At 45.1% G+C, this 13822-nt stretch overlaps 1 protein-coding gene across 1 annotated transcript in view; it reads left to right on the forward strand.

Annotated features, from left to right (window-relative positions):
* tent4b (terminal nucleotidyltransferase 4B) overlaps positions 1–13822 on the forward strand; it is a 30296-nt gene that overhangs the window by 2598 nt on the left and 13876 nt on the right. The window contains exons 2-3 of the mRNA XM_023995717.2: positions 10469–10592; positions 12824–12870. Of these exons, the coding sequence (XP_023851485.1) occupies positions 10469–10592; positions 12824–12870 (171 nt within the window). The remainder of the gene's footprint in view (positions 1–10468; positions 10593–12823; positions 12871–13822) is intronic.

Consider the following 13822-nt stretch of genomic DNA (forward strand, 5'->3'; position numbering starts at 1 on the left):
GTTTGGCGATGGATATGTAGTTTTTGGCGATGGATATGTAGTGAGGGCCAGCCAACGAGAGCATACAGGTCGCAGTGGTGGGTAGTATATGGGGCGTTGGTGACTAAACGGATGGCACTGTGATAGACTGCATCCAATTTGCTGAGTAGAGTGTTGGAGGCTATTTTGTRAATGACATCGCCGAAGTCACGGATCGGTAGGATAGTCAGTTTTACGAGGGTATGTTCGGCAGCATGAGTGAAGCAGGCTTTGTTGCGAAATAGGAAGCCGATTCTAGATTTAATTTTGGATTGGAGATGCTTAATGTGAGTCTGGAAGGAGCTTTTACAGTCTAACCAGACACCTAGGTATTTGTAGTTGTCCACATATTCTAAGTCAGAACCGTCCAGATTAGTGATGCCAGTCGGGCGAGCAGGTGCGGGCAGCAATCGGTTGAAGAGCATGCACATAGTTTTACTAGCATTTAAAAGCAGGTGGAGGCCATGGAAGGAGTGTTGTATGGTGTTGAAGCTCGTTTGGAAGTCTGTTAGCGCAGTGTCCAAAGAAGGGCCAGATGAATACAGAATGGTGTCGTCTGCATAGAGATGGATCCGAGAATCACCAGCAGCAAGAGCGACTTCATTGATATATACAGAGAAAAGAGTCGGCCCGAGAATTGAGCATTGGGGCACCCCATAGACTGCCAGAGGTCCGAACAACAGGCCCTCCGATTTGACACACTGAACTCTGTCTGAGAAGTAGTTGGTGAACCAGGCGAGGCAGTCATTTGAGAAGCCTGCAGGGGGTGCTGAGGTGTTGGCCGCGGTAGTGGTAGACAGGTGGAAAGCATGGCCAGCCGTGGAAACATGCTTATTGAAATGATCGATTATCGGTGGTGACAGTGTTTCCTGTCCTCAGTGCAGTTTGCAGCTGAGAGGAGGTGCTCTTATTCTCCATGGGCTTTGGTGTCCCAAATATTTTTGGAGTTAGTGCTACAGGAAGCACATTTATGTTTAGGAAAGCTAAGGCTAGCTTTTTCAAACTGACTGTGGATATTGGTTCCTGACTTCCCTGAAGAGTTGCATATCACGAGGGCTATTCGATGCTATTGCAGAACTCCACCGGATGTTTTTGTGCTGGTCAAGGGCAGTCAAGTCTGGGGTGAACCAAGGGCTATATCTGTTCTTAGTTCTACATTTTTTGAATGGGGCATGCTTATTTAAGATGGCGAGGAAAGCACTTTTAAAGAGCAACAAGGCATCCTCTACTGACGGGATGAGGTCAATATCCTTCCAGGATACCCAGGGCAGGTCAGTTGGAAAGGCCTGCTCGCTGAAGTGTTTTAGGGAGTGTTTGACAGTGATGAGGGGTGGTCATTTGACCGCGGACCCATTACGCACGCAGGCAATGAGGCAGTGATCGCTGAGATCCTGGTTGAAGACAGCAGAGGTGTATTTGGAGGGCAAGTTGGTCAGGATGATATCTAAGAGGGTGCCCATGGTTACGGATTTTGGGTTGTACCTGGTAGGTTCCTTGATAATTTGTGTGAGATTGAGGGCATCTAGTTTAGATTGTAGGATGGCCGGGGTGTTAAGCAAGTCCCAGTTTAGGTCACCTAACAGTACGAACTCTGAAGATAGATGGGGGACGATCAATTCACATATGGTGTCCAGGGCACAGCTGGGGGCTGAAGGGGGTCTATAACAAGYGGCAATGGTGAGAGACTTGTATCTGGAAAGGTGGATTTTTAAAAGAAGACGCTTGAATTGTTTGGGCACAGACCTGGATAGTATGACAGAACTCTGCAGGCTATCTCTGCAGTAGATTGCAACTCTGCCCCCTTTGGCAGTTCTATCTTGTCGGAAAATGTTATAGTTAGGGATGGAAATGTCAGGATTTTTKGTGGCCTTCCTAAGCCGGGATTCAGACACGCCTAGGACATCAGGGTTGGCGGAGTGTGCTAAAGCAGTGAATAAAGCAAACTTAGGGAGGAGGCTTCTAATGTTATGCACATCATGTATCTTAAAGCCATAGTACACAACATGTATAGGGAGACTAAACTATTCCCCTTCTCTCGAAGTGTTCCATACATAAAGGCCTGAGAGTTGACAGAGCTGAGCGATGAATAGTCAGTGGGACTTGTTAGTAACCGTGTAGCTACAGGGCAAGTATACCCTCCCAGCCATAAAGGTCCAGACCTGTTAGTAGAGTCTGAACTCTAGTATTTTTATTTAACCCTTATTTCAGTGTGCTGACCTGTTGCACCCTCTACAACCACTGTGACTACTATTATTTGACCCTGCTGGTCATATTTGAACATCTTGGTCATGTTCTGTTATAATCTCCACCCGGGACAGCCAGAAGAGGACTGGCCACCTGTCATAGCCTGCTTCCTCTCTAGGTTTCTTCCTAGGTTCCGGCCTTCCTCGGGAGTTTTTCCTAGCCACCATGCTTCTACACCTACATTGCTTGCTGTTCGGGGTTTTAGGCTGGGTTTCTGTACAGCACTTTGTGACATCAGCTGATGTAAGAAGGGCTTCATAAATACATTTGATTGATTGATTTTACTAGTCRAGTCAGTTAAGAACAGATTCTTATTTACAATGACGGCTTACCCCGGTCAATCCCTAACCCGGACGACGCTGGGCCAATTGTGCGCCAACCTATGGGACTCCGAATCACGGTCGGTTGTGATACAGCCTGGAGTCTCTAGTGACGCCTCTAGCACTGAGATGCCTTAGACCGCTGTGCCACTCGGGAGCCCCGGGTACACTCTGTCTTTCATATAGGTTGGCTATAATAGCTTACTGATTATGATCAATATGTCAAGTTGGTACAAAGCAGATATAGAGGTTRGGTTACTGTAACCATTTTCTCTATAATGACAGAGGTTATTTCCCCAGACACGTGACGCTGAAATGAAATGTGCTGCTTTACAACCATCCTGGTGCATTTTCTTATCATTGTTGTTTTGCCTGAGTCCCCTCTGTTTATTAGTCTAAGTATAATGGACCAGGTCTGTCTTGAAAAAACATATTGACCAATTAGTTTATATATTCTTAGTGTGACATAGAGCTATTTCAGAAATGCAGTTCTTACTCGTTTAAGTTAGAGAAAAGTCCTGAGGTGGGTGGGGTGTTGTTTTAAAGGCTGATGTGTAGAGGTGTGTTTTTCCCCCTCTTTTACGTGCCTGACAAGTGTAGGCTAGCAACATGCAAGAGCCCAGAGCAAAGTCTTAGCCAGGCTGATCCTCATTTATAGTAATATGAAGCACACTGTTTGCATAAGGACATTCCTTAGTGATTACTCTAATACCCCAACCTTTACTGTACAGCCTGGATCACAGTCACAACCAGGCTCTGTCTCCCACACTCCTGGTTCTTATTCTGCTCACAATGCTTAGTTACTGAGTTTGCATTATGAACATATATTTCACAATATATACATGTAAAGCTAAATAAAGTAAAGCCTTTTCAGGCTTGTAATCTCTAGTTTTGGAAATGTTTCATTAGCTTTCTTCCCCAAGTCCCTGACTGGGAAGCACAAACTTGGAAAGTGATCAAAATCTGTCACGTGTGGCCGAATACAACAGGCGAAGACCTTACAGTGAAATACTTACTTACAGGCTCTAACCAACAGTGCAATTTTTAAGTAAAAAAAAAAAGTATGAGGTGAACAATAGATAAGTAAAAAGGACAGTGAAAAATTACAGTAGCGAGGTTATATACAGTAGCGAGGCTATATACAGGCACCGGTTAGTCGGGCTGATTGAGGTAGTATGTCGGTATGGTTAAAGTGACTATGCATATATGATAAACAGAGAGTAGCGTAGCGTAGAAGAGCGGGTGGCGGGACACAATGCAGATAGTCCGGCTAGCCAATGTGGGGGGCACCAGTCAGGAAGTCCAGGATCCAGTTGCAGAGGGAGGTGTTAGTCCCAGGATCCGTAGCTTAGTGATGAGCTTTGAGGGCACTATGGTGTTGAATGCTGAGCTGTAGTCAATGAATAGCATTCTCACGTAGGTGTTATTTTTGTCCAGGTGGGAAAGGGCAGTGTGGGGTGCAATAGAGATTGCATCATCTGTGGATCTGTTTGGGCGGTATGCAAATTGGAGTGGGTCTAGGGTTTCGGATAATGGTGTTGTGAGCCATTACCAGCCTTTCCAAGCACTTCATGTCTACGCACGTGAGTGCTACTCCTCCTCGATAGGCTCCTTTTGGCGAGGAAACAAGTGTATCCTACCGGAGTCCTTCAGGAAAGTTTTGAAATCTGCCACACCCCCTTTGAATCAGCTATTTTTCTTGAAGGAGAAAAGCATGCAAGCAGTTTAAAATTACACGCTACTATAATTTTATTCTTTGACATGTCTTACAAACCTAATTGAGAAAAGGCAGTTGTCGTGCCCCCCTTCTGGCATACAGCCAGGTGGTGAGGCGAGGACTTGCAGAGAGCTATACATGCTGCTGGTCCTTTAGACTGTGGGTAATATACCCTTCCTTCTACCACACATGTGGGGAAACCTCCGTATCTCAGCCATCCCAGTGTGCTTAAAGAGGAATTTTTTGATATTTTCTCCCCTTCTGGCCAATTGAAAGCCGGTCAAGTTAATGTAGTCTGAACAGCATATGAACAGGGGGTAGCTAGTTAGGTAGATTGTTTCTTGTTTTGGTACTGCCCAGACAAAATCAATACTGAAAGACAATCCTATTTCTTTTGTGACTGTCATACTGTTTGACAATAAGTTTCAATTGGAGACTGCTGTGTTTGGTGTCCGTTTCTGTTGTACAAATTATGGTAATTATTAAAGTATTGGATGTTTGAAATCTTTTTTCGCTGTATTTAAGTATATGTATTTAAACATTTCTGGCAATTGCATTTTCATAAGCCTGTATAAATGCTTTTCAACCAGGCAGATTAAGAGAGACCTACCTAGGTACAGGTCACTTCATGCCATGTGACTAATGATGAAAAGCACACCGTGTGCTCTTTTTCTCTACTCCAGTCTTGATGAACTCAATATGCAACCTGTATACCACAGATCTCTATGCTTGTCTGATAGGTTGCCACTCACATGTTGCATCCTGGCTCTTTTTAAAAGGCCTCAAGTGGGAGGAGCCATGAGGACTTGGTTGACAGGCAGACTAGGGTCATGCAGTGATTGGAGTCTAGCCTGTGAGCTCAGAGATGAAGTGGAAATTGTCATGGAGATCAGAGGACATGACATGCAGTATGTTTAGACCAAACACACAAGTTTGAGTAGACTAGACTCTTTGTTACTAATGTTTAGCCTAGTGCTAATGGCTCAAATCTGTTAGCATTGTGTCTGCAGATTGTACTTGGTAGCCCAAGATCTTGCAGCCCAATTGATCTTTATTAGATTGTTCTTTTGATGTCTGTGTCCGTCCATGGGCCTCTGTACTGCTGAATATAGACCTAGATGTTATGGTGGATCGAGCCTTAGGGCTTTAATTGAAGAGGATGGTGTAATATAAGTGTAGTCTAGTGTTTATGGCTGGACTTCCAGCACACAGATGTTTTGGAGCCTGTGGTGCCGGGAGCTTTTTTTGCAGCACTAAACACATGGTTTCATACCGCAGCTAGTGTGTGCCAGATAACTCCACTGAGGCCAAGCAGGTCACTAACAATCAGGGACAACTGGGGTCCTCGTAGCTCTCGCTTGTCTTAACTCAAATCCTCTGGTTATGGTAGCCAGTCTGAGCCACCGTAGCTGCTGGAGGATAAGTCAGGCATTGATGAAAGCTTAATGAATTGGACACCTTATGTTCAGTGTGTGGTTTGGGTTGACATCCTTTCCTCTGTGTGTGTGTGTGTGTGTGTGTGTGTGTGTGTGTGGTGTGTGTGTGTGTGTGTGTGTGACTATGCGTATTGCTGGCCCTGTCACTCACAGGCTAGCCAACTCATGTTTTTGTGTGAGCGGCATATTTTCACATGTAGCACTGCCAACAGAGGGACTGCCTAATAAGCAGTGAGTGAGGAAAGTTTTTGCAGGTTCACGTGAAGAGAATGCCTGCTGGATGACATGTCTCTCACTGTTTCTGGCAGCGCTATGAAACATGGGCATGGTACAGTACCCTGTTATTTCTGTCCCTGGTTCTTTTGCAGTATTTATAGCTGGTTGCTCTAATGCTGTTCGGTGGAGGCCATTCTAAACCAGGGGGCTGGCCTTGCACATTCGAAAAGCCATCTGCCAGCGAACCCTCTCCTTTCTCAAAGGCACTTTGGCAGCCAGTTAGATTTCCCTCCTCTGTCTTTTACTGCCTGTGTCTGAACTCAAGACACATGCCCTGCCCTCTGACTCTCACACACCTTTATACTGTCAGTCCATCTGAGCAGCTGGTCAATAAGCAGTACCAGTCTTCCACTGCAACAGTGAACTTGCAGATGAGACCCTGATGTTATGCTTCTCCACTCTGCCACCTCAGAAACCTACTGGCACTTGCTGCTCAGTAGTAAACTACAGTATCTATATCTTGGAAAAGATGTTGCTTGTTTCAGTTGCAAAGCCATTCCTCTAAACCCAGGGCTCCCAAATGGGTTTGCCTAGTCCTGCTCTGCCTTCCACAGGAGCACCTCTCTCGCTGGGTGTGAAGCCTAATTGCTCTCTCCAGGCTCAGCTCTCTGGAAGCCCTGCTCGCTCTGAGGCGATTACACAATTTCCATATGATTAAGGCAGGCGTATTATCTTTTACCAAGTGCCAAGGGTCTGTGTTCTGTTCCTTTGGCTGAGGCTGTGCTATCTGTAATGTGATCCAGAAGGTTTCAGGAAGCAGCGATTTTGTTTCTTTCACATGCTCCAAAAGCACTGGGCTGCTCCCCCTGGTCTAAGCCGGTTCCCTGGGTGACGAGACGGTGTGGCTTAACCCTGAAACGAAACCCATTCTCCTCTCACACGGACAGCCAGTCAGACACTGCTGCTGTGAAATGAAACTTAGCAGCACCACTGGTCTGAGCTGGAATAGAGAGCCTACACTTAGGCTGACTCTCTGAAATGAATCTGACTCTGGCACAGTTTTTTGTTTGTTATAAGCACAGTGTAGGAGGCTGGCAGTGTGAGACAACTACATTACATTTCTATTGCCATCGCCTCCAAATTGGTGAGAGATTTGTTTGATCTCCCCCGATAAGTGTGTCAGTCATTGTGTGGTACGTGTGACACAGGTTTGACTATGGACTTCCTGTGGGAGTGTATGTATGGAAGAGTGTGTGTGCGTGTGCATCATATCAATATGTGACGTGTGTGTCAGTCAGTTGAATTGAACGTGTCCAAGTTAATGGCTATATGTGAACTCTATATGAATGGCTTGCTGATGGCTGTATCTCCTGACCCAGTACCAGACTGCTTCCCTCCTGTGCGTATGTCTGAGAATGGCCCACTCCCCTGTCCTCTATTGTTACAGGTGGCTCTCGATGGAGTGACTTAAGGCGTCAGCATGCTTCAGTTCAGCTGGCGGCAAACCGAACAAATGTGCTCACATTCTCTTAACACCTTTGCTTGAAAAACAAACGGCAATAGTACTGTTTGGCCATGTTGAGACGCTGTAGCCAGTATACACTTCCTCAAAATAATCAGAATTTAATCTGTCATTAATTTAGATGTTTTTTCCCCCATCACTAGTTCCCACTGTAGTCATACCTTGCTATGTTGACTCTAGGTGTGTTCACGGTGCAGTGACTGGCTGGGCGTGATGAATGCTGTCAGCCAGGTTGCCTCTGCGGAGCGTATCTTTGGGCCTGTTGCTGTGTGTGTGTGTGTGTGGGTGGGTGTGTCACATGTTGAAGGTACTTCAACTCCTGTTCCCATGTCAGTCTGACCAACATCAGAAATGAAGAGACAAATAGAAAGAGAAGGAAGGAATCCCCTGCATAGTGCTCCGCTTCAGTCACCTCAGAATACACTGTAATGTGAGGCCCTGNCAGAAATGAAGAGACAAATAGAAAGAGAAGGAAGGAATCCCCTGCATAGTGCTCCGCTTCAGTCACCTCAGAATACACTGTAATGTGAGGCCCTGGCCCGTCCAGAAAAACAGCTCATGGTACCTCAGGATAGGGAACCTCATGGTGGGTGTCTTCACACACAATTACCGGGCCTGCCCTGAGGCGTTAGCTTGGCCTACTTAAAATGGGAGAGGCTGGTGCTTGGGTGAGGAAAGGTGTAGAAGTTAGATTAGTTTAGCAGCCTATTGTTTATATTACAAGCTGTGTGATACACTCCTCTGTGTGAATATAAAGGGATCATTGTTTGAGGATGAACACCTGCAGTGATGTAGCTTGAAAGGCCTGGTATCATCACATCAGGGAGGAGTACTTCTACCCAGGGACTGATGGCATTGAACTGGCATGACTGTCTGGCTGGCTGGACTGCTGTGTAGATTGGGCCAACAGACAGGCTGGTGATTGGGTCGGCTGTCGGCTGGGGTTTAACCGGGTCAGGGCCCTTCAGTTGGACTCCTGGCTGCTACACCAGGAATGTCTGTCTGGGTGTCGATGAGGATTAGGCGAAACACAGACTACTGTAAGCGCCAGGGAAGACTGTTATCTAAAACCCTGAAACGCAAATGACAAGCAGGCTGAATCAGGCTGTTTACAGTAGCTACTAGTGTTCCTCACAGCTGAGCCCTCTCAGGCACACAAGCTTGGCTAAACAAGCTCAGAAGTATCTACCATTTCTTTCCCACTCTCTCTTTGATTTTCCTGCCAAAGGAAGCTGTGCTGCAGGCCTGTCATTGGCTGGGTACTGTGTTGTGTTTACATGGCCCTGTGGGTGACTGGGATTGTGTGTGTGTGAGCAGACCCAGTAAAGGGGCAGCCAGGGCAGAGTGACCTGCTCCAATCCCAGTCCACGACAGCCCCAGCCCAGCCCTCTGGTGTCCTGGCCTCTAGTACACCCCCTCCAGTATGTGGTGCTCACTCACATTATAGCTGCTCACACAACAGGACTGCTGCCTCTGCTCTACTCACAATCATAATGCTGTTTGTGCAGCTTGCTATTCAACTCAAGCTAGTAGAGTTTCCTTTGTAAGATAAGGAAAGAGAATAAGTATTTTATCCTCCGATGACTGAGTTYCCCTACGGCCTTACTGTGTTGGTTGGTCACTGAGTGTTAGACCTMGTGTCCACGTGTTGTCTGCTCCGATCCCCTTTGACTGGCTTGATTTCTCTCCATTCTGTTCCTGCTCCGCTTCCTGTCCCCACACTAAGCACTGGCCAGAACATACAAGAGCTAACCAGTAGAGTTTGGAACAACAAGGACGTGTGTTGGTTGGGTCAAAGGTTGAGGTGGCAGCTGGCTTAGGCCGCACTGTGTGTGTGTGTGGGCGGCAATCAGTACCACGTGTGAATGTTTGTGTGACCCAGTCTTTAGTGTTATTGATATAGCCTCTGGTCTAGGCCCTGTGGGTGGGTGTGTTGGTCAATCTGCAGCTTTAATAATAGWCAGACAGCAGGGTGAATTGCAGGCAGAAATAACCCCAGTCAGTCAATTACTGGCCCAGTCACGGTCTTGTCTCTATGCCATTGTGTAATGTATCTGACAGTTGGCACAGTTTCTGGTCTCCCTAAACGAGCCCTGGCATTCATACCCACCCAGTCAAGGACCAAGTTTACCTGACTGACTTATCGGGGCCAAGGTGAAGGGAAGCGGCCCTGTTTATTGTTTAGTAAAGTCGATTTGTTGATTTAAGCACCCATTTTTAACTCAAGGACAGCAACACTTGTACTTATTAGCATTGTCCTCCCAAACTATTTAATTTTACCTTAGGGAAGGGACATTACATTTATGCCAACTGCTTTGGTACCAGTGAAGAACTGGTCCATACCCCTAACAGTGGGAATATGCCCTATGATTTGTACCAAAGGTGTAGATGTATTGCATTATGGTGGCTTTGTGATCYTTTCTCACACGTCAGCCTGTCTGTCATAATGCTGTAGTTAATGCATTTCTTCCCGTCTTCAGTAGATGCTACTTGATTACAGTTTGTTGGCACACAGGTGTTGGCAGTTAGCCTTTAACATAACACGCCTCCAGTAAAGAAGCCAGTTTATGTAATGATGATGCTTTGCAATTAACTCCTCACGAACGCCTAGTGTGTTTGAGGAAGTGTCATTTCTGTTTTCTCTATTTCATTAGATTGTAGGGCAGGGTAATTGKATTTTTTTTCACCATTTCCATTACATGGTAGGTCGGGGTAATTGTCTCTGGTGGCTGTTCAGCGGGCTACTGGTGAAAGTTGTTTACAAATTGCATTGACTGGCATAATAAATTATGTATTGTAGACCCCATCAATTGTATTGTAGACCTGTTATTTAGATTTTTCTCTTACAATATATTCTGCCATCAATCTTTGTCAGTGTCTTTTGATCTATTGCAGACTCTCCTACTATTCCCATGAACATGCTACTTTCTCCTTTTGTTCTTTCTCTCGCTCAGTCTCTGGCTCCCTCCCTAACACTGTTTTCTGTGTTCTGCAGGCTCCATGAGGAGATCAATGACTTCTACAAGCACATGTCTCCTCGGGCGGAGGAGGAAAGGATGAGGATGGAGGTGGTGGACAGGATCGAGAGGGTCATCAAAGACCTGTGGCCCACTGCTGACGTAAGAATCACTCACATCGCTACAGTTCCAGTCCTAAGCCCATACAGGTCTAGCCAGGTCYCAGATCTGTTTGACCATTATTGATTTACAGCAAACTCCTCTGGTTGTTGAAACTTTAACATAGTTGAAAAGATCTGGGCCCAGGCTAATACGGGTCATCGTTCAAATAAATATTGCAACCATGTAGAGTTCATGCTTTCATAAAAGCCAACAACAACTACTAGAAGTGACAGGCAGAGCAAAGGTTTGGAATTGAAGTGGTTTCTAGCAACACAGACAGACCTCATCCACACGGCAAGCTGCTTGAGATTCTCACAATCTCCTGTTCCCTCATTATACAAATTCCCCTCATTGCCAGAGACAGCATGAGAACTTGCTGCTCTATGTAGAAATGCTGTCTTTACATCTTTCTAGTCTTTCTCTGGCTGGCTCTATAGCTGTCTGAAAGGAGTCGTGACTCTGTAGGAGAGAGTGATTTTCTCTCCCTATAGGCTGAGCTGTAATGATGATGAAAGACAGGCCGTATATGGTGGGGCGTGTGACCAGCAGCCATTTGTGAAAGCGCCTGGTCGGGCCGCTCTTATCTCCCTGCTGTGTTATATTTTGGCCTGTAATCTACAGTGCTCCAGGTGTCCTTATTCCTGCTGACTTTGAGCCTGCTGATAGAGCTGTGTGTGTCTGCTCTCAGCTTTACAAGCTATACCAGGGATGGACAACTGCTGTTTTRTAGGCCCGCGGATCACTTTTTTAGTTTAGGAACTCAGTCTGGGTCTCAATTTACTGTTGAGTTGGAATAGTAGAAAACACAAGGTGCAATTTCTAAATGTGGTTKTACATCAGCAGTTCTCTTATGTCTCACTGACAGTAACTCAATTAGCCCATGTCAGCTAAAATGTCTAGTGGCCTGCTATCTTGTAGTAATCATGGTCGAATTACCAACCGGGGGGCCCCCATAGATTTTGTTAGTCACTCTCACTCAGACATCATATAAAAACATTTAATTTCTTCACCCTATGGCAAAATATGTAGAATTACAGGGAATTTGCTGTGAAACTGCACATTTTTCTCTGTCCCATGGCAAATTGTGTAGTATCACAGGAATTGATCTAAAGAAATGTAAAACAGTTGCCCATCCCTGAGCTAGACAGAAAAGCCCACTGCTGTTCCTGGTACCTCTCCTACCTCTTACTCTATCCACTGAGGCAGGAGAGCAGTTAATATCCTGTCCACAACAAGATCAGGACTAAGACTCCCAGCAATCACCTGACCTCTTACACACACTCAATACGAGACCTGTCTGTGACTGGGTGAACTGAACAACTGTGAACCCACCAGATAGCTGAATAATTAGTCTAGGAGGCGGCCACCATGTCTTTCTCTCCCTCTCTAACTTCACTCCGTCTCTCGATAATGTAAGTGACAACCACTAGCTCTTTATACAGTAGAGCCGAGCCATGAGTTAAGTTCACCTTGGGGACCTGTGTGGATGTGTGTTCCCCCTCACTGGAATTGGAACTCGTCCACACAGTGGCAATCCATCACCCCTCTCATTTCCACCCACATCACAATCACATGCCCTGCCTAATGTACCTCAAGTAAGCAGATTGGAGCCCAGGCTTTAACCCTCTTGGTCGGTTCAGGCAGGACCTCAGCCCAGGAGGGAGGTTTAAGGGAATAACGGCTGGTTTAAGGCTTAGGCAAAGGCTATTTTTGAGCCCTCAGAACCAATGTGAAATACTGTTATGTGACGTGACATTGGTTAATGCTCACAAAGCTCAGATAAAGCGGGATATTTGTCTGGAATCTGGACGCATTAAATAAAAAGCTTATTTCATTTATTTTTTGTCCAAACTGTTAGTGTTTAAAGCATAATTTTTTAATTTCTCATAACTACATTCTGTTCCCATTTTTTGCCCCCAAGAACATTGCATGGTTGTCAGATAATGACTGCACCGACTTGCATAAAAGGTGAAATAAGTTGATGCACGTTAGACTCTCCCCATTTAGCATGAAGATTATATTTTTATTGCTTTAGTTGACACCTGTCCCCAAGTATCAGACTGTTGTCACAGGAGAGCAGTATATCACGTGACTTGACAGAAGTCAAATCAAATAATGTCTTTATTTTCTAACTAAATACCTGCCATTGTATCAGTTCAAAGCTAATGTATAGCTCGGCTTATCTGATTGATAAGTGAAATCAATGAATAACGCTTTTGCCTTTGTTACAGGTTCAAGTATTTGGGAGTTTCAGCACGGGCCTCTATCTGCCAACCAGGTAAGCTGTTTGATTCAGGTAATGGAGTACATAATCGCCTTCCTATCGTAATCTCTTTTATAGTGTGTTGGTGAAATGCTGTTTGACTCATAACCTGCAGACCCTGCGGGTATAACCGCGGGGCGGTCGGGTTTAGCAATAGAGGGCGGGTGAACAAACAGCTGACCCGCGCAACATTAGTAAGTGTAAACTGACCCTTAACCCAATGAGTCCCACCTTATCGCTGGTGTGTTTTGGACTTCTAAACAGTGTTTGTTTGAGCTACGGACTTCTGGGTTGTACCATTTGATTTCGTCTGTTCTACAAAAACGTATGGAGTCCAAATGGTTTGAGTTACAAACTATTAAAACCTGTTCTGTTTTTCTCTGACGCTCATTAGCGTCGTTAGAAGGTAAGGTGTTCTTCTGCATAGAAGATCATATTAAATGCCAGGATTATATTTTCTATGATACTGTAATAAACTCAGTTGCTGTCACAAACTCCACACAGTTGTCACTGCCTAGTTAGATATTCATTTCCCAGTGAACAAACAATTTCTGTAGTTACTACATTCATATAAATACATTTTTTATCAGGTTTTTACTTTGGCAGACCTTTAATTGACTTATTTTTTAAACTCATGGATGCAACTGTTTTGTCATTGTTTTAGCCTCACAATAAAATACTTAATTTTGAGGCTAAATACAGCGCCTTCGGGAAAGTATTCAGACCACTTGACTTTTTCCACATTTTGTTAGCAGTATTCTAAAATTGATTACCCCATAATGTCAAGGCAGTAACAAGCTTTTACAAATTTTTGCAAATGTATGGGGGAAAAATACATTTTTCACTTAGGACATTTACATAAGTATTCAGACACTTTACTCAGTACTTTGTTAAAGCACCTTTGGCAGCGATTACAGCCTTGACTCTTCTTGGGTATGACGCTACAAGCTTAGCACACCTGTATTTG

This window comes from Salvelinus sp. IW2-2015, linkage group LG10 (assembly GCF_002910315.2).
Source record: "Salvelinus sp. IW2-2015 linkage group LG10, ASM291031v2, whole genome shotgun sequence".
In the NCBI taxonomy this organism is placed as follows: domain Eukaryota; kingdom Metazoa; phylum Chordata; class Actinopteri; order Salmoniformes; family Salmonidae; genus Salvelinus; species Salvelinus sp. IW2-2015.